Source organism: Desmodus rotundus, chromosome 12 (genome assembly GCF_022682495.2).
Source record: "Desmodus rotundus isolate HL8 chromosome 12, HLdesRot8A.1, whole genome shotgun sequence".
Lineage (NCBI taxonomy): Eukaryota > Metazoa > Chordata > Mammalia > Chiroptera > Phyllostomidae > Desmodus > Desmodus rotundus.
Genome location: NC_071398.1, coordinates 70,420,462 through 70,441,277, shown reverse-complemented (window position 1 = coordinate 70,441,277; position 20,816 = coordinate 70,420,462). Strand labels below are relative to the sequence as shown.

At 45.6% G+C, this 20,816-nt stretch overlaps 1 protein-coding gene across 2 annotated transcripts; it reads left to right on the top strand.

The window, feature by feature from the left end:
• The first annotated feature begins 17,092 nt into the window (after window positions 1-17,092).
• CRCT1 (cysteine rich C-terminal 1) lies at window positions 17,093-18,713 on the top strand. Of its 2 annotated transcripts, none has more exons than XM_053915774.2 (2): window positions 17,093-17,158; window positions 17,944-18,713. In XM_053915774.2, the coding sequence occupies exon 2, from the start codon at window positions 17,965-17,967 to the stop codon at window positions 18,316-18,318; it is 354 nt and encodes a 117-aa protein (XP_053771749.1). In that variant the 5' UTR covers window positions 17,093-17,158; window positions 17,944-17,964; the 3' UTR covers window positions 18,319-18,713. The 2 variants fall into 2 exon arrangements, with proteins under 2 accessions (XP_053771749.1, XP_053771750.1); XM_053915775.1 differs by having other exon boundaries at window positions 17,103-17,153.
• Window positions 18,714-20,816: the final 2,103 nt, after the last annotated feature.

Below are 20,816 nucleotides of genomic sequence, written 5' to 3'. Positions count from 1 at the left end.
TTCCTGGGATGGGTGTAAAATCAGGAAGCTGCCATATTCGTCACTACAAATCTCCTTCTCCTTTGAGGTCTGATGTAATGCTACCAATCTCAAGTAATAAGGATTAGCTGTGTCTTCCTCTAGGAAGCCTACAACTACGGTCTGCTTTCTGTGTAGTGCATCTGGGTATATACCAACCACTTACATGGTGTTTACTATGTGCCAGACACTGTTTAAAGTGCTTCAATAAATTAATGTATCATGCATAATATGTATTATTTTATTATATTTTATATGGTATATATAACATATTTACTATAGATAATATATAAATTAGTATATTAATAATATATAAGTTTATATTATGTAATTATAAATTAACATATAATTTTAAATCAACAATTTATACAATTATAAATTAGTATATAAATTTATATATGATTAAGAAAATGTATATTAATAATATATATTATATCAATATAATGATATATGTATTATTCCAATGATACATATATTCCCAAACCAGAACCAGACTGTACTCAGTTCAAAGCTTGACAGGCTGTCTCCCCACCAGGGCGAGGCCTTGAGAACCATTCAAGTCGCCGCAGAGGGAGAAATGACAGACTTTCCACCAGGCAGCCATTTCTTACCTTGCTATCTGCTGCCTTCTGGGTGGACCCCTCCCTTCTCTCAGCATCTTGGCTGGGTGTCAGTCTGTCCCTTTCCTACTAACCAGAAGCCAAGGAGCGGGGCTGGATGTGGAAACACTAAGGAAGGGGGTTGTTCTCCTTTCTACTGTGGAGACATTGCGAGCGACCTGGCTGAACTCTGCACCTGACGCTGAGCTGTGTCGCCCTGGGATGGTCCCCGAGCATCCCACCCAGGCCTGCCAACCATGCAATACTACCCACCTGAGAGGGGCTGCGAAGAGCCACCTGCCACATAATGAGATCTCAACTGATATTTGTTTTCCTTTTCATCTTGTTCATATTTTGACTTCCGCAGCTGTGAGTGGGAGAGGCAAAAACACCCAGGAGAGGATAGCACAGGTTTACAAAGAGCTTACCACTTGAAGAGCACTTTTCATATTCACGGTTCATTAGAACACCCATGACCTCTCCAAGAGAAGGCTCACAGCCTGGTGAGACTCTCCCTGCAACACTGACCCTGCGTTCCTCCTTCCACAGCTCTCGGCACTAATGTGATGTCTTGGGTTGATGTCTGTCTTCTCCAGGGAACCTTAAACTTCTTGAGATCAGAGGCCACAGGTCTGCTCCCTGCTGTGTTTGAAAGCCTAGCACATAGCTGCTGCTCAAAAAAAAAAAAGAATTTGTGGTTTGATTGTGTGAATAGTTGGAGAGCTGTCATTGTTCCCATTTTACATATGAGGAAACTGAAGCTGACCGAAGAAGCTAAGTGACTTTCCCAAGGTGACCTAGCTAGTTGATGGCAGAAAGGATTCTTTCTGGCTCCTAACTTAGAAGTTTGAAGGAGTGGGCCAGGTGTTGGCGGGCGGTCCTTTGCCTCCTGTCAGGCATGGTGGAATGGCACTGTAACGGGAAGAGAGCGCAGAGTGTTACCTTCCCTGTCAATCCCGCTCCATTTCCCGTTACTGAGATGATATCCACACATATCATACTGTGTTATTTGTATGTGTTTATGTGTCTGTCCAGCCCAGGCTTCTCCTGACCCACAATGGGAACTGCGGAAGGGCAGTGGCTGGGCCTTCCTCTCTCCTGTGTCTTTAGGGTCCAGCACAAGGCCTGGTGCCTTAGACTCAATCAGTGCTCAAGGACTGAATGATTTACTGATAGATGCAACTTCCAATAGCAGCTCCAAATGGCTTTTGTATGTGTCACTCTTGGTGCAAGGTCAGAGCGATGCTTCTCTGAGCCAGGAGTGCCCCTGAATGGAACCACTGGTGAGGTGGTGGTGATAGTGTTGGGTGTTGGCTGCAGTTCCAAGGACTGTGAGCCCCTGAAAACAGGGACTGTGGGAGACCTGCCAGACAGTCCCACGAGATTCGCCTGGGCAAGATGGGCAGAGGTTGTCCAGCCTCCTTTTCTTTTCCATGCGGGTATACTGCTCCATGTTTCAGAGGCAGAGTTACTGCCCTAAGCCAGGCACCAGCCCTGCCCTGATATTCTGGTGCCTGGAGGCCTACTGACCAGTGGGGAGAAGAGGGTGCTGATTCTCCAGTTGTCAGAGGTGTCCCACAGGGGTCAAGGCCAGGTCACAAAGATTAGCCATCGAGTTCATTCTTGTTTCTTCATATCCTTTGGGCCAGGACAGCATTTGCATTAAAACTTTCTTCCAGGAAGGCACCAACAATGCCCTGGAAGTGTCATGGACACTCACCTGTCACCTGGGGTCTTTTCTGTTGCAAGCCTTATCTTCTTCCACACCCCAGGTTCAGTGACATCACATAAAGCTGGAGGGTTATGTGAGGGACAGGAGGCACTCATAGGTTGGCCTTGATTATAATCAGTATCACTATTTAATTATGTTTATATTATTTTATTAGCTTATATTTTCTAGTACTTTATGGCTCTGCATATATGTGATCTCATTGGGTTGAATAGCATATCAGGAGCCTCTGTTTTAGAGGAAAGAAAATGGAGACTCAAAGGAGCAATGGACATGGCAGAACCGAGACTCAAGAGCAGATTTCCCTGTTTCATATTCAATCTCATTTCACTGCACTCAGTCTGCTCAGCTGCTTTTTTCACTGTAAACTTACTAATGGTTCACCACTGGTCCGCAAGTCATGCACTCCTGGTCAAATTCACTCCCGGAGAGAAACAAGGAGTCTCCGTAATGAAGGCCCACAGTGACTCCAAGACAGGATCCTTCCACAGTGCTGAGGACGGCTTGTGGGAGATGCACTGAAAGCCCAGGAAGAGGCAGAGCTAGAATGACATAAGAGCAACCAGTTACAGGGCCCCTGCCATGTGCTACAAAGGATGCTTCATTGCCTCAAGTTCTGACCCAAGAGGTTTTCTGCTCAGATAAATGAGCATTTGTGTCCAAGGGTCTTGGGATTGGTGGGAGGTGGCCTCTGTTCTGGGAGGTTGGCTCTTCAGTCTCTCACATGGGCTACCCAGCTGCTCAGAGGCTCACACTGCTCTCCCAGGGTGCTCAGTGGTAGCCAGTGTGAACAGCAGCACGTGGCTCAGCTACTTATCACCCTCCTTTCTCCCTGCCTCCTCCCTCCCATCTTCTTCCCACAAATACTTAATGAGTATCTACTATATTCTAAGCATCTTCTGAGTCCTGGGGATTTAACAAACTGGAAACCCAGAGATCAGCTTTCTTGTACATGAAGAGTTCGGTCCAGGGTCCCAGCTCCCTCTGCACCCCTGAGCAGTAGCAATGTTGCGGTATCTTCCAGCAACTGGCAGAAGTTTAGAAAGCCGACTTCACCAAAAGGAATTCCATGGAGTAACTTCCCTGCAAGGACCACTGACATCACCAAATTGGAGGCCCTTCTCCCACTCCCCTCAGGCAGCAGTCCAAGGGGGGTTCAGTGGCAGAAACCTGGAGTCACTTGGCCCCTAAGACCTTCCAAAGTCTGCTGGGGCTCCCCATCACTCAACTGGGCAGTTGGCAGTTGTGTGGACACTCTAGAAGGCACTGCAACACTCTGTTCTCATGTTACATTGCTCCAGGTCCTCCTTCAGTTCAGGGTGGACAGGGAAATAGGCAGTTCAGGCAGTGGAGATGGAAGAGACCTGAGGCCCAGTGGCTGCAGCCTGGAGAGTGGTCCTGACTCCTGAGCCAGTTCTATCCTTTGGGCGAGGAGGGGGATGGGCCAGATTTCCGACAGACTACAGTTGAGTCATGGCATCCAAGAATAACTCAAGCAGGACCTGATGTCCCTCAGTTTATCTAGAAGGGATCCACAATTCCCATTGTTTAAAGTCTCCTGTTTGACTGGCATCCCAGGGAGACCAGGCAACACGCTGAACAGAACTGGCTACAGTCAGAGTTTCTAATTGAATCAGGCTGAGTCAAGGTCAGAACATGACTGCACTGGCCCTGTGGGGCTCCTCCCTCCCTGACAATGATGATGAGCTATCATTCTTTCATTCTTTCATTCTTCACACAGTAAATAGTTGCTGAATGATATCTATGAGCTCTGCACTGAGCCTTGAGGACACAGAGGGCTGAATGATGTGAGGCATCTTCCCCAAAGAGCTCTCGGTCTAGAAGCAAGGATAAGGAAGTTCCACCAAGCATTTACCATGTGTCAACTTCTGTGAGGTCCCCTGGGCTCATGGGAGAATGTCCAGGCCCTAAGGTGGAGATGCTCTGAATCGAACAGGGGAGGGCAATCATGAACACAGGGCAGTCCATTACAGGATTTCCCATCTGAGCAGGTTTCCCAGAGGGGTCCTTGATATGAGCCTGGGAAGCATGTACGAGTTGGGGAGGAAGGGCATTGTAAGTAGAGGGTGCATCTAGGCACATTCAGGATGGTAATAATTTGGTGTGGCTGTAGTGCCCATATGGTACAGGGAGACAAGCCCGGGGAGCTGGAAGCTGCCATTCAGGTGTCACTTGGAGGAACTTGGATTTTTTCCCCTTGAGGGTAATAGGGAGTCATTGAAAGTTTTAAATAGGCTTAGATTTACTTTTAGAAAGAGAGATGGTCAAGGTCTGAGGAAAGGAGACAGTAGGGTTGGGAGGAGGAAACCTGGTGCCTCATTGGATGTGGGGTGAGGAAGAGGGACAAGCTCAGATGATTCAGCCTTGGGTCTTAGGGCCTTTACTGAGGGAATTGAGGGGGATTCTGGGGCTGTAGTGATGGTGGGTTCTATACTCGTTGACTGTTGTGAAACATGGTTTATGTCTTCAGAGGGTTAGGGGATAAAGGACAGGGAGTTGGGAGGAAGGAGAAAGGCCTTCACATAGCAGCGATGGGGAGTCCTAAGGATGGGGGACACTTAAAAGAGTGAGAGGGTCTGTGGATATGGAGGTAGAGGTAGGGGGAGCAGAGGATGAATAGAAGGGAGCACGAAGAGGATCCAGAGACTGAACTCCCTGGACGGGGCAGCCTGAAATCCTAGGAAGAGGCAGTCATATTCCAGATCTGCCTGAATTTTGGTGGAAAAGGCAGCAGGGAATTCTTGGCCATTTGGTCGTTAAGCTAGAGACTTCGAGCTTCAAGTATCTGGCAAATTGCTCAGACTCCTATAACATGACTTAGTTCAGTACCTGCTGAACTCAAAATATCTGCAAAATTGAATAAAAGCACCAGGTGTCACTTTTATGAAGTCTTTTCTGATGCTTTCAGTGCATTGAATATTTCTGTGCTAAGTTAAACATCTTATTCTCCAAGTAATGTGTATTCATTGCAGGAAAATTAGAAAATGTAGGTAAGCAAAAAAAAAAAAAAAGCTCCTGATCCACCACCAGAAGTAAATGCGCTTGACATTTTAATGTAGATCCACCCAGACTTTTTCCTGTTTTTTATGTGTATTATATATAAATGTGGAGATATACCACATTTTACCATGTATAAGGTGCAATTTTTGCCCAATTTTTTAGGGGAAAATAAGGCTGTGCATTATACATGGGTAGTACCTGAAATACCTTGTATCTATTCTTGTGTTTTGTAATTATTACATAAAATTTCTTGTACCATAATATGTTCAAAAATAAATGCTAAAATTCCCTTATAATACAAAAAACAAGTATACAAATATATGTGAATATATATGAATTAAAAAATTAAAATCAATGATTTTTTTCCCTAAAAGTTTGGGCCAAAAATGAGGGTGCATATTATATATGGGAAAATATGGAGAGATTTAACATAAATGGAATTGTATTGTTTCTGCTATTGTAATTTGCTGTAAAAATTTTCTTCTCTAATCCACTTTTCTTAATTAAGCTTTGGTCCATACCCATCAGATCTGTTCCTATCATAACTCATTGGGAATACCCATCTCCTCCACTGGACTGGCAACTCTCCGGGGGCAGTGATGGTGGCTTTGTCGTCTTTGTCTCTCCACTGACCAGCTCAGACCTGGCTCCCTATATGCCCTCAATGTAAGTTGGGGCAACTACAAAAATTCCCCGCTAAAAACATTCCACTGGTGCCGTCAACCACAGGCAGATGAGACAGCTGTGAGGGCAGCCCAGGGCCCCAGAATGAGTCATGTGCTGCACCACCACCTCCCCTCACCCTCTCCTCACTCTCCACCAGAGGTGCCTTTGCCTCCACGTGACAAATGTCTGCCACTCTGCAGCCAGCCCCTCCCTGAGTCTGCTCACATCACCCATGCTCTCAGCTTCCAGGCTCTCCAGCTGGGAAAACAAGGTGTCTCAGTGCATGTGCTTCCAGGATCCTCCCTGGCTATTTTTACTCCTTCTGAGTCCCCACCCCGGAAATTTACTTGTTCTTCAAGAGGAGGGATGCTCCTTTCTCTGGTTACTCACTCTGGAGGCTCCCGAAGCATCCTGCCTCCAGGCTCCAGCTACCGCATTGAGGAGACAGCACTGCAGCATCCCACGCAGGAGGCATCCAGGCAGAGTTGGGCTGGCACAGGACGTGGAGGCGAGGTTCTTCCCGGAAGTGCTATGTGCACCTGGGGTCCTTGGGCTACTCTGTGCATAAGCCTCTGGTGTCCCTGCCTTCACCCAGGTCTCTGGCTTCCATTCTTGGAGGTGGTGTTGCCTAGGTAGGCAAGAATATTGCTCTGAGGCTTGAGACAGGAATGGCTAGAGGGCTCTAACACCCAGCACCCCATTCATTTGGGACAAGAAGGAAGCCCGTTTTAAGGCGATATTGCACTATCTTTTAAAAAGAGGAGGGTTTATGGTCTGTTTATGTGTATTTTTAAAGTTGAGATCTAATAGCCTATAACATTGCTGAAGTTTAAGGTGCACAACACTTGACTGGATACATGTATTGTAATCTGATTACCGCCATAGGTCAGCTTTCACCTATTACCTCACAAATTTATCATTTCTTTTTTGTGGTAGGAACTTTTGAGATCTATTCCCTCAGCAACTTTGAAGTATATAACACAGTCACGTTGACTGTAATCACTAGCTGTGCATTAGGTCTCCAGAATTACTCACCTCCTAATTGCAAGTTTGTACACTTTTAACAATATCTCCTCAATTCCCTGAACCCCAGCCCCTGGTAACCACTACTCTACTCTCTGTTTCTGTGAGTATGGCTTTTTTGGATTCCACATAAAAATGATGGCATAAAAAACTTGTTTTTCCTCTGTCTAACATCTCACCTAGCATAATGCCCTCAGGGCTCATCTATGTTGTTGTATATTTGTGTGTATGTGTATACTACATCATTCATTTTGATGGATACTTGGGTTGTTTGCATATCTTAGAATTGTGAATAATGCTTCAGTTGGCATGGGAGTGCAAATATCTCTTCAATATCCTGTTTTTATTTTCTTTGGATATAGACCCAGAAGTGGGGTTGTTGGGTCATATGTAATTCTATTTTTAATTCTCTGAGAAACCTCCATATTGTTTTCCATACTGGCTGCAGCAATTTATATTCCCACTGAGAGTGCCCATTTCCTCCACATCTTTGCCAATGCTTGTCATTACTTGTTTCCTTGATAACAGCCATTCTGACAGGTTTGAGGTGATATCTCAGTGTAGTTTTATATTTCTCTGATGATTGATGATGTTGAACATCTTTTCATGTAGTTGTTGGCCATTTGAATCTTTTCTCGGGAAAATTGTCTATTCAGTGTCCCTGTCCATTTTTTTATCAGACATTTTTATTATTGAGTTGTATGACATATATATATATTCCTTTATCCAATATATGTTTTGCAAGTACTTTCTCTCATTTCATAAGTTACCTTTCCATTTTCCTGATTATTTCTTTTGCTGTGCAGTAGCTTGTAATTTGATTTAGTCCTACTTGTTAAATTTTGATTTTCTTGTGATTTTTGTGTCATATTCAAACAAATCATTGCCAAAACCAGTGTCAATGAGCTTCTCGCCTATGTTTTCTTCCAGGATTTGTACGGTATCAGGTCTTATGTTTAAGTCTTTGATCCATTTTGAGAATTTTTGTGATTGGTGTAGGATAGAGACCCAATTTCACTTTTCTGCTATAGTAATCCAGCTTTCCTAATGCTTTTTGTATTCTAATAATTATATTCTAATATAAAAATGGTGTTAGGAAAGCTGGGGACTTGTGGTCTGTCCTTCCCTTCTTTGACAGGATGCACAGAGACTGGGCTACCAAGCATTGTGATTTGAGGAACAAGCATAAGATTTAGTGCCTATATTTCTTGGGTTGAAACCTGGTAATGTTCTGGGTGGAAATTAAGCTTTTCCATGGGATCATGAGAAAAGTATTCCAAGGACCCACACATAGGAGATTGCGGTGTGGCATGGTTTATTCAAGTAGAAATAGAAGCTTCACTCTGGGTTTCCAATTTCCTACCTCCCTCCGCCCCCCATGGAAAAGTCCAACTGTGTCCTCAGCAAAAGCTAGTGCCTTGAGTTTCTGCTTCATGTTAAAGCTCAGTCCTTTGGATCCCATGCCATCAGCTTCGGGCCCCAGTAACTGCTAGACCCATATGGTTGGGTGCTCCTGGGTGAGGGAGAATGCATGAAGACATGGGGCAAATGGGGGTTAATGAGAGAGAGAGACAGAGAGACAGAGAGACAGAGAGACAGAGAGAGAGAAAGGGCGCTTCTTTGTTCTCCTGGGGTTATAAGCAGGAATTGGGGTTGGGAATGGACCAGGTGCTTTTTCAAAAGAACTAATCAACTCCCCAAGCTTTTGTGGGCTTTTGAAAGGTCCACCCCCTAGGTGCATTGACAGGCCTTTTTGGTAAAGCACCTCCCCTGGTGCCCCACAGCAATCTATACTGGAGCGGGGAAGGGAGGAGAATGACTCCCCTTGGTGGAGAAATGCTGTGCTCTCCTGGAGTGTGAAGCTGTATCTTCCTGGCTAGGCAGGCAGGTTCACGCTCCTCATTTTATTAAACTCAATGTCTAATTCCTTCTGCTCCCCTTAATTAAGAATTAGTTAAATACTGATGGTAACAGTACCTTCTCTAATCTGTGCTACCGTAGACAAATAGCTTGGCCTCTCCGAGCACTGATTTTTCTCTTTGACTCACAGGGGTAATAACCCTCTATTTTAACCAATAAAATTGTTATGAAGATTAAAATAAAATGCATAAATATAAAAATACATTATAAATAATAAAATGCTCTCCATAGGGGAAAGAATGAGAAGCACACCCCTAACTCACTTTTCCATGAGAAAAGGTACAAATAGTGTCTTAACAATTAAAACAGGTCCAAAGTGGTGGCAATCTATCCATCCTACTCTATGGAATTTGTCAAGTCTTGATTCAGAACATAAGAAGCTGAGAGCCGTAAGGCTGGAGGAGGGGGCTGGCAATGTCCTAGTAACAATCCTGACCCCTCTGGGTCTCCACCGATCACTGTTCATGGAGACAAGAATAGGAAGAGCCAACATTTACTGAGTGCCCTCTGTGTGTCAGGTCCCAGACCAAGGGCTTTACGGGCATTTTCTCAACGAATCCTCATACAACCCTATGATATGGGCACTGTATGTCAATACATTTTACTGATTTTACCGATTTTACCCCATTTTACCAATTAGGTTCAGAGACGTCACACAGCTAGTAAGTGGCAGAGCTGGGACATAAGCCCAGACAGCATCTTTGATCGTCTTTGTGAATTTTCTCTGTTGTGTTTTCACTGAGATTCCTCTTGGCCAAAGACATCCTGTCAAACTCAGAAATGTGAGCCTTCAATTCCAAACAACAATGGAAATAATTTTAATAAATTTGATCTCATTTTCAGTTATTAAATCACATTATGAAATTCAAAGCTATTTACAAAATCTAGGTGTATATGTAATAGTTTCCCATTGCTGCTACAACAAATTGCCATAAACTTTGTGGCTTAAAACAACACACATTTACTCTCTTACATTTCTGTAGGTCAAAGCCCAACATGGGACCTATGGGGATAACATCAAAGTGTCGGTAGTGCAGGGTTCCTTCCAGAGGCTGTGGGGAGAACCCATTTCTTGCTGTTTCCAGCCTCTAGAGGCTGCTCGAATTCCTTAGCTCATGGCCATTTGTAAAGGGCACTACTGCAGCTCATGTTTCGGTTGCCACATCTCCTCCCTCTAACATTGACCCTCTTGCCTCCATTGAATCCACCTGAATAATACAAGATGATTTTCCATCTCAAAATCCTTAACCTAATCATCCCTCAAAGTCCTTTTTGCTGTCTAAGCTAACATATTCATAGGTTCTGGGGGTTGGGGCGTGTCCATCTTTAGGGGAAGAGGCATTATTTTGTCTACGACGGTGTTTATCAGGGCAATAATGTGGAGTGAAAATATGGCAACTGAATAATAAAATTACCTTACCAATGGTGAATCCCCAAGTCAGCATGCAATGAAAAGAGCAGCACTCAGCAAAGTTCCCCGACAGAGGTGGTTCCAAGGCCAGGGTCAGACAGTGGGAGGCGTGACCTGCAAAGGAACACAGAGGAAGGGTGGTTGTGGGGGGAGGCAGATGGTTCAGGATCACCCAAATCCGTCCAGGCTGGAGGGTTCAGATGACCTGATGAGAACATTTAGATCTGCACCCACCAGAACCTGAGGTCATTATGCATCCCACCTCACCCAGCACCTCCATATTATGACTTGACCTCTTTGAGGGGTTTCTTACAGGACAAAAATGTAGCCATGAGGCCAACGTTTGATGCTCATGTTTCTCTTTGTGGATTGATGTCATCAGGTCTTGTGAGTTAGCTGCAGTGATTCAGCACATCCAGGACTGATAAACTCAGAGGTCTGGACAAAGCTGGGCTGGGCCAAGGAACTGTCATCAAGGTGTGCCACCCTGAGGAGGGTTTTTGGGGCCTCCAAGCTGGTCCAACACAGGTGGTACCAGACTCTGCCTTTCAGACACAGGCTCTCGATTCCTGGTTACTTAGAGCAGAACAGTAGTGATGACTTCTAACTTTTGTAAACATGCGATTCACACAGTGACTCACCATGTTCATTACTGTTTCTACTCCAACTTCAATAGCCATGTTAAACAAGCCAATTATATAAACTAAAGCTTGATGGAAAAAGATCACGAGAAGAAACAAGATGTTTAAGAGACAGGGAGCCGTGATAGTGGGACTTGAATTCTGGCTCTGCCTCTGCCTCCCTGTGTGACCAGGACAAGCCCCTCTCTGTCTTTGAGCCTCAGTCTCCTCATCTGCAGGAAAAGGGGCAGGTCTACATCAGCGATTATCAACCCCGATGCACGTTAGAACCAGCCAGTGAACTTGTGAAGAATGTCAATGAGCAGGTGTCACTGGGGAGGAGAATCACTATCTCTGAATGATGGCCAAGGTCCTTTCCACGTCTATTCTATCATTCCATGAAATGTCTGGAATTTTTTAATGAAAATATGAGTTCGGGTTTGTTGAGGGCACCCATCCTCCTTACTGAATAACAAATTCAACTACATGAGAAAATGAAAATTGAGTGTCTACCACCCAGAAAGCACTAGACTGGATCCCTTCAGGGCTTCTGCTCTCAAAGATCTTACTGTGTGTCAGCTAGGTGGCCATGGACCCAAAGCATTATAAGTGAAAGGGGATTGACATTGTTCCTTTTACAATGTATCACACCCATGTATTACATGGGTAATTCTTTTAATTCCTCAATTCCTTATTGAGCTCCCCCCACCCCAGAAATTCAGAGCCTGAGTTATGCATCCTCTCTCATATTTCTCAGCAAGGAGGGGGAAGAGAGAGATTCCCTGATTCTTAAAGCTCTAGCAGCCAAAGCAGACTCCCTGACTCCTTACCTGGTGGTCTTTACTTAAGCCCGCCCACCTTCTTGTGCTGAAATTTAAAAATGGCACAGCATCAGATTTCATTTTTAACATTCCTTGAGTGCTTACTATGTGCCAGGCACTATTCCAATAGCTTTATGGATGTTAGGTCATTTAGTCTACAAATGCTCCTATGAGATAAACACTACTGTTTTCCCCAGATCATAGATGGGGACAATGAGACAGAAAGCTCATGTCACTTGGCCAAGGTCACACAGCTGGTAAGTGGAGACTGGAATTCAAACTCAGAGACTGCTCCTAGAACTCATGCTTCTGCCCTCCATGAAATGTTCTATGGCTGCCAAAGATAATGCTTACAAACCAATAAATAACAACACAGGAAATGTTTGTATCAAAACATTAACTGAAAAGTTAGTAAGATAAACTCTTATGCAAGTACTGTGATAAAGACTACGTGAAGTCAAACAACACAAATTATTAAAAAGAAACCATACACAGTGAAAAAAACCTGAAAAAGTAAAAAATAGACTGGAAAGAAAATATCAAAATATTAAGAGTACTTTGGGGTGGGATTATAAGTGAATTTTAAATCCTTCCTGCTTTTGGTATTTTTTCCATAACAATTATCCTTTCTTATAATCTCATCCCCTAGTGGCATATTAAGTATCTTACTATTTTTGTGTAAGAAAACATTAGGGCTGAGCTCTGATATTGCAAAAAATAGTTTGGGTTTCAAAAATTGGCAGATCATTAATTTGAAGTTTAAGAGATACTTTCTCATGGATATAGAAGAGATATAATGGATATACTTCTCCATTATATTCATTATAATGAATGGATTTTTTTTCCATAGACTTTTTTAAACTAGCATTTTAAACTAAGAATCCCAGGCATGATTCAAAGAACTTCATCTATATATTCTTATTTAGTGAGCAGGAATTATTATTAGCTCCTTTTATAGTGGAAATTAAGTAACCTGCCAGAATTTGCAAGGCTGGAAACTGGTGCCAAAGTCTCTCTCCAGAAACTGTGTTATAATGTGGCCACATGCCTCTCATCACAGCCCATTGGCTCAGCTCAGAAGTGCTTGCTGTGCATTTCCTCCTGCCTTATTTCTTCCCACTGCAGTTTTCGTAGTGAACATGCCATATTTTGGCTAACTTCACAGCTAAATAGATCTTGATGACTTACAACTTGCCCTCAGAATATTGTTTGTAGGAGGAAAAAAAAAAGCTTTGGATTCATTCAATCATGGGCTTACAAAAAGCATGCTCACCCCCCACCTAAAGGTCATTTATACAAAAAGGATCTTCTCAGGCTGGATACTCTCTTCTTAGGGATTATCAGAACTGATGCCTCACTTCTGGTCACTTCCATATGAGTCTAGTTCTCCTCTTCTACCTACAGTATACACCTGGTCCCTGCCAGCTCACCTTGGGGAAGAAAGGTGCCTTCTTTAGGATCACATGTGAAAAGAGAAGCCATTCCTAGACCACTTCTGCCCTTTCAAAGGGATTGTTAGTACTGAGTAAGTGCTATTTCTGAGTTCTTTTGGTGGGTCAAGATCAGGTACGGAGAGAAGCCCAACCACCCCCACCATCTACATTAGACCTGCCTAAACTAACATCCTCGAGATATCAAGCATTCTTAGTCCAGGTTATGGCATCATCCAAGAATGAAAAAGTCACATTAGATCATTGGCTTGGGCCTTGTAGTTTATTTTGGAGCTCTATCCTTATTCTAAAAAGGGCTATTTAGTTTCCATCTTGGGAATTTTCCCTTCCATTTCCTGTACTAGGAGCAGAGAGACCTTCTCTCAGTCCCAGAGGTCTAGAACCCCACTGACCCAGCTCAGGAAACAGGGAGCATAGCAGAGCCACCTGTGAGACTGACAGGTGTTGTGTGTAATCCGCTAAGTTCCATCACTATCCCAGAGGCCTGCAGTTCTCAGGGGATGTTCCTGTGGGTTAATGCTTCACATGCTTATGCAGGAAAGAATTGGGTCCCTTGGATGTGAGAGGAGGGTAGTCACCTGTGCGTGGCCCTTGTAGAGATGCCATCAGCATCCTGCACTGGTCTGTGCCACCTGATGCCAGGTCAGAGAGTTGACTCCATATAAAAGGTAGAAGCTTCCAACAGCACCTCAGTCCACTTGCCTCTTGAATGACTTACTCTAGTACCTGAACCAGATAAAATGCATTTCAAGGACCAGAAGGGACTCTTGGTGGTGATATTTTGAGCAGAGAGAAGCCCTGGGTAGCGGACAATATTGAAGAAACACAAGGAGAAAGGGAGATTTCGAGGGATTCTGCCAGAAGGGGAGGGTGGGAGGTAGGGGAAAGGAAGGAGGGATCGGTGTCTTGAAGTTGTGAGGGAAACTTTTTTATATTTCTTATAACTGATTTAGGGAGATTGGGTTTTAAAAATCTGATCCCTATAGAGATGAAATCATGTGAACTCAAAGTTTAATTTTAAGCATAAGGGAGTTATCTTGTGCTAATTGAACTTAAAAATTCTGTATTTTCTTTCACCTTCATTCAGCTTCTGCTGACATGTCCTGCCAGCAAAGCCAGCAGCATGGCCTGTTCCCTCCCAGTGTCCCCCAAAATGCCCACCCAAGTGCCCCCCTAAGTGTCCAGCCCCCTGCCCACCTCCAGTCTCTTCCTGCTGCAGCCCCAGCTCTGCAGGCTGCTGTAGCTTAGGGAGCAGCAACTGTTTCAGCTCTGGGGGTGGTGGCTTCTGCCACAAACTCCGCTGATCACTTCAACGCCAACACCACCACTCTGACTGCTGTGGCAGTGGCCACCATCCTGGGGGTTCAAGCTGCTGCCACAGCTCTGGGGGCTCTGGCTGCTGCTGACTCGGGCCTTGAGGAACACCGAGGAGCCGTACTGGAGGAGCCAAAGTGCTGATGCCGCCCAGCCTGAGACTTCTCTTCTCCTTGTTCCCCATGAACAAGGCTTCTGAAATGCTTTGAGTTTCCCTCTTCTTCCTGCTCTTGTTCATTCCACTGTGAGGTCTAACCTTGGATATTCACTGTACTGATTCTCCTCTCAGACATAGTTCTTTGGAGGACTTGGTGTTGGAGTTCAGTCATGAAGCCATTTTTTCTGTAACAATAAAGCTCTTTATTCCTGATGTCACTGCCTCCTGCTTATCTTTTATTCTCCTCTCCCAGTCCCCACCCCTTGCATCCAGCCATCTCCCCTTCCCTTCTTTTAAGTGCAAGTGAACACTTTGAAAATTGGTTTGAAAAGCAGATTTTTGCACTGAAGCTACTTTGACCTCTGGAAACTTTAACCTTGAAGGAAAGAGCCGTGTCTGAGACCATTACCCTGCCATGAGCCTTGCATGAGGAGAAGGGGGAGCAGGTTTTCAGGGAGGAGAACGGTGATGCCCAGGAAGGTCACAGTGAGAAGACATACTCTGGGGAATTTTCCTTTAAGTATGGGTGAGAGTTTTAAAAAGTATCTGAAAGTTATGGGAAGAAGATCTCCTAAGGTGCTCATTCTGGGTTGCAATGAATGGACACCCTTTACTTTTTAAATTAAAATTCCAGGTGCTTCTATCAGTTGACTAGAGAGGAGGCCAGATGGGGGTTAGCTTCTGGGGGTGTGAGTTTGGGAGGTAGGGATTAAATGTCTGAGCCCATTTCCCCTGGATCCAGAAAGGCTGAGTTGGGTCTGAGTAGAGAACCCAGGAGGACATCCTCCTCCATGAGGTTGGGATGTGAATGTGTGGTAAGGGGCAAGGTGGGAGCAAGGGTGCTTTGGTGACTGTTTTGGGTTTTCTATTTCCTTTAGGAATAGGCCAATTCCTTCAGGAGATACTCAGAATATTTGCAATAGGAATGATAATTCCAAATCAGCCTTTTATATACAAGAACAACTAGCCCTTCCTTTGATAAAAGTTAACCGCAATTGGTAAAGTAAGTTAGTATATGAGGTCATAGAAAGTCCCTTAATGAGTATGTATTTGCCCAAATCATTTCCTAGAGGAGATTCCATCTCTATCTTGTTACTTCATTACTTCCTTCTCTTCTAATACTGACCTCACCTCTTGGAATGTCTCACCTGGACTCACCACAGGTCATGCTAGGTACATGCAGCCTGTTAATCAGGCTCTAAAGCTATGCTACATGAAACATATCTTTTGTGACTTACCTTTCCTTGTCTGTTCCCTCATGCCATTCCCAGATCACTCACCCCCAAATCTATGTCTCATCGTCAACTCTTGAATTCTTAGTCTTAGATTTCTTTTAATCTCACATTCATGGTTGTGGGCAGTTTTATTGATTGAGAAGGAGTTCTGAAGCTGCTGCTCTCCTAATTCTTCAAAATTAGTTATTCCAAAACACCATTGTTCATGGACATTTTGGACCTTGGGAAAGATTGACAGCTTCCTACCTTCCTTCCTTCTTTCCCCTTCCTTCCTTCCTTCCTTCCTTCCTTCCTTCCTTCCTTCCTTCCTTCCTTCCTTCCTTCCCCTTTCCATTGGACAATGGCCCCAGGGAGCACTTAGCATCAAAGGGAGTTTGGGGATGGAGTAGGGAATAGAGTCCCCTGTTGGCTGACTTGGCATTGCAACCAGATAAGCATCCTGCACACATTTTTCTCTTAGGCCCACCAGGGCTATTGCGAATATGGTAACATGATTATATTCAGAGCTTTTCTGGCCTTAATGAGTCTGTAACTGCCTGGGTTTTTCTTTCTGTCTCCAGTGAAATCACCACTGGGATTCCCATAGACACATCCCCACCATGGTCTTCACTCAATCCAATCTGGAAGCATCTGGATGAATCCCAGCAGGCTTTTTGCATAGTTTGTAGCCGGACTTGAGGAGCCAAGGACCAAGAACCAGAGAGATGCAAACCAAGATAACAAGTGAATGAGCTGCCTGATAGAGGTGACTGCACAGGGATGAAGTGTGAGCAGGGGAATGGAGTCTGTGTGTGGTGTGTACATGTACAGTGGAGAAGAGGTCCTAAGAAAGGGCTCCAGATCTCTCCTCACTAGAGCCCCCATCCTTTGTCTTCACCCACACAGCCCTCTCAGCTATGAACGGTGTCCTGTTTGGGAAGTAAACATGCCATAGCAATCCTCACACTTCTGGGCAGTGACTTGAGCAGCCACATGTACCACCTACAGTGACAAATGTCTCTGGGATGTGAGTGTCAGCTGAGCATGCCTATTGGGAAATGGGCCCCTCCCAAGAGCCAGCAACTATTGAAACCTTATAAAAGGTTCTCTGTCTAGACACTGCTCAGTCCACAGCCTAGCAGGGGACGCATCCCAGTTGAAGAACTGAGTGTCATCCAGTGGAGCCAAGGTCTGGTAAGTCTTCAAACAGGGCCTAGGGAGAAGGTTGGGAAAAGTTGGAGGCAGAACACAGCCTTCAGGTAGATGTGGAAGGAAAGGCCTGGAAAGTGCCGTAAGCTTCAAGTGAGCCAACCTCTCATGGTACCAATGAAGACAAGGAGGCAAGACTGGGGCGTGTGTGTGTATGTGACATTTGCAAGATTTCATGGCAAGACTTTAGCAGAGATGTGACTAGAGCTCAGGTCTTTGGCTACCTGGACTGGGGTGCATTTCCAAATTCAGCACCACTCTCCTTTTTCTGTGGATGTCGGGAATGAGAGGCATGAGGGGAAAGCATGACCAGGAAGGACATGCCCCTGGCCTTTGTGGATTCTTTAGACCCGCATTAGGGATGCAGGTGTGATTTGGCTGTTTTCTAAATGATGAGGTGTCTATACAATGCTAATAACTATACAAACATCACTTGAAGCTCTCTGGCCACAGTGAGATGGGGGAGGAGAAAAGAGCCAGGAGATTTTGGACTGGGTCGTACAGGTAAATTGCCTCGATATCTTCCTTATTTTCCACCGTGGAGAACCTTGGGTGGTCCTTATCTGATCCCAGAAAACAGAAAACAATCCACTCTTTGAACAGACCGTTTCCTGCCCTATGCACGTTTAACTCACAGGAACACCTGATTGGGGTTTGTTCCTTTGCTCTTACTCTTTTCTTCTTTATACCAAAGCCAAATCTCAAAGACTCGAGTACCACTGTTGGAAAGAAAAAGTCTGCTCGCGTGTGAAACGCCGCTTTTCTTGCAGGTTCACCGTCACAGCTCCGAGATGTCCTCCCAGCAGAGCGCAGTTTCCGCCAAAGGCTTTTCCAAGGGGTCTTCCCAGGGCCCCGCCTCTTGCCCCGCCCCCGCGCCCTCCCTGACCCCCGCCTCCTCGTCCTCCTGCTGCGGTGGCTGCGGTGGCTGCGGTGACACTGGCTGCTGCGGCGGCTCCAGCGGTTGTGGAGACTGCGGATGCTGCGGGGACTGCGGGTGCTGCGGCTCGAACTCCACTGGCTTCTGCTGCCTTCCAAGGAGGCGCCGCAGGCAGCAGAGGAGCGGGTGTGGGTGCTGTGGAGGTGGCAGCCAGAGGTCTCAGTGCTCCGGCAACACCCAGAGCCCCGGCTGCTGCGGCAGCTGCTGAGGTCACTCCGAGAAGAGCTCCTGGAGAGCCACCAGCCACCCAGAGAGCGTCCCTCCGTGGCCTGCTGCTCCCACCCCATCCACCTCCCATCACTATGCTCTTGTTCCAGTCTGTGCCTCTGAGTTTGCACACCTGCTCCTATCAAGCTAACTGCACTTCGATGTCCAGAAATCCACCCTGTTCTCAGCCCCACAAAACCCCCGATCCCATGTAATTTTCCTCCCTGGGAACCTGAGAGCCGTGGTGGACTCTATGGTCTGCGTGGACACTGCACTCTACTGTTTGTCTAGGCTTGCACACAGTAGGTGCTCAATAACTGCCTATTGATTTGATTGTCTTAAGGACGTCATAATAAAATTACCTCCTGAGAACATAATTATTCCTAGATGTTCTTTCATTTGTGTATTTATTGTCATGTTCTGTTAACCCATCCACTACTTCTCAGTCCTGGCTTGGCATATTTGTCAAGGAGAAAACTAAAATTCATGTCTGAACAAGAGCGGATCTCTGGTTCTTCATTATGATAGCAGAAATCGCACATGGAGTCACGCAGTGTTCTAAGAACTTGATGTGCTATGCATCACCTCAGTTAATTCTCACAGTGACTCGGTGAGGTAGGTGCTCATATTTCCATTTTATAGAAGAGAAACTGGGGCCGTGTAACTTGCTCAAAGTCACCCAGGTGGTGTGTGATGGAGAATACCGATGCTGATTCCAGAGCTTATGCTCCTAACTGCTCTACTTGGTCCTCCCCAAAAAACCTTCCAGAGCCTTACACACCTTACTGTCCACCAGGCCCAGGTGGCAGCTACATGGCAAAGGTTTGCCAGATGGCTCTGCAACACTTGGCTTTTTTTTCTACAGAGGAGCACTTGCTGGATAAGGAAACTTTTCCAAGTTGAGCCTTCCAGGAGGCTGGGAGGCGCCCTCTCCAGGTCTCATCCCTGCAATTGAGGCCTAACCAGGAGCCATGGGCTTCCAGGGCTTTGTGGGGTGCAATGTGCCACACTCAGAAATGTGGGAATGTCATTCTCTAGAGGTGGTGGTTGTGATGGTGGTGATGGGGTCATCGTGAGTGGGTCAGAAACCCAGACCTGTGGTCATAAATCAGGAAAGAGGAAACAGGAGAAGCATGTCCTCTGCAGTGATGTCTGCTCGCTCACAAGGGAAGAAAGAGACAATAATATCTGTGGCAATAATAGTAACCATAGCTACTACTTACTGAGCACTTACTTTGTTCCAGGCACAAAGTTAAGCACTTTACATATATCATCTCATTTAATCCTTACAATAATCTCAAAATAGAGATGAATTTCCTTATTTTTCGTATGTGAGGAAATGGGTTCTGAGGGTTTCAGAGACTTGGCCAAAGTCTCACAACTAGTGTGTGTCTGAAGCCCCCAGATGGCAAGTGAGGGAGATAAGATTTGAACTGAGGTCTGGCTCCCAAGTCCATGTTTTCGGACTCAAAGTATTGTGGTCTACTGCTTAGGAATCACTGCCACCCAGGGGAAGGGACATTCAGGACTCTGCAGACACACCCAGGCTCATAGAAAATTGAAGCGTGGCTTCTTTGCTTACTGTTACATCAGTGACCCAGTGACTGGTACCTTCTGTCATGACATCCACCCAACAAAAGGTATTTGCTCAGGGATGAGGTCAGAAAAGCTCCATTGATTCATCCAGGGTATTTAAAGCTGAGGCAAAATGACCCCTGTCAGGGATGCTCTGAAGAGTAGTCCTGCCTTGGGTGGGAGGGGCCCTCCCTTCCATCTCTGAGGTTCTCTGATTCCCATTGGCAGGTGATTTGTAGAAACTGTTTACACACAGATGATATCACCTGTGGACCTGCCTCTCCCACAAGTGATGTGTGTTGAAGCAACAGTCCCCAGGATGTGGTGGCAGGGGAGGCGGGAAAGGAGCACGGCCTGACTCACAACAGATTGGAAAGCCAGCCTGAGGGTTGGGGATGACCCTGAAGCAGGACGCTGAAGCCTGAGTTTGGGAGAGAAAGATGAGGGGCATGTGAGACCGAATGGAAGTACACACCCTTGTATGAGAGGCACATTGATACTGGTCAAATGGCTGACCGGATGGCAGTGCTGCCAGGCTCGTGTATCCCTGCCCTACAGCAGGCCACTGCAGGGGGACTTGGATGAGACAGATTGGGGCATCCTAAGATCAGTTTTGTTACTGAAACCTAGAAAGCTACTTTGGATGGGCTGTCTGCTCGTCATTCCACAGCCCTTCCTCAAGTCCAAGAGCAGGTGCACGGCATGCACGGCAGTGAACCTTTCAGGTGGCAGCAGTCAGCCCTCAGGATGCCGAGGCTGAGTGGAATTGTCCAGCGCCACCCAGCACACTCACGGTGACAGGCAGAATCAGGCTTCTTATTATCATTGGATGATAAGACAGTATTGGTAATGAGACAGTGACAGTAATGTTGAAGGTATTTTATTCATGATGGCTCCAGTTTTAGCTTAAATTATGTTATTATA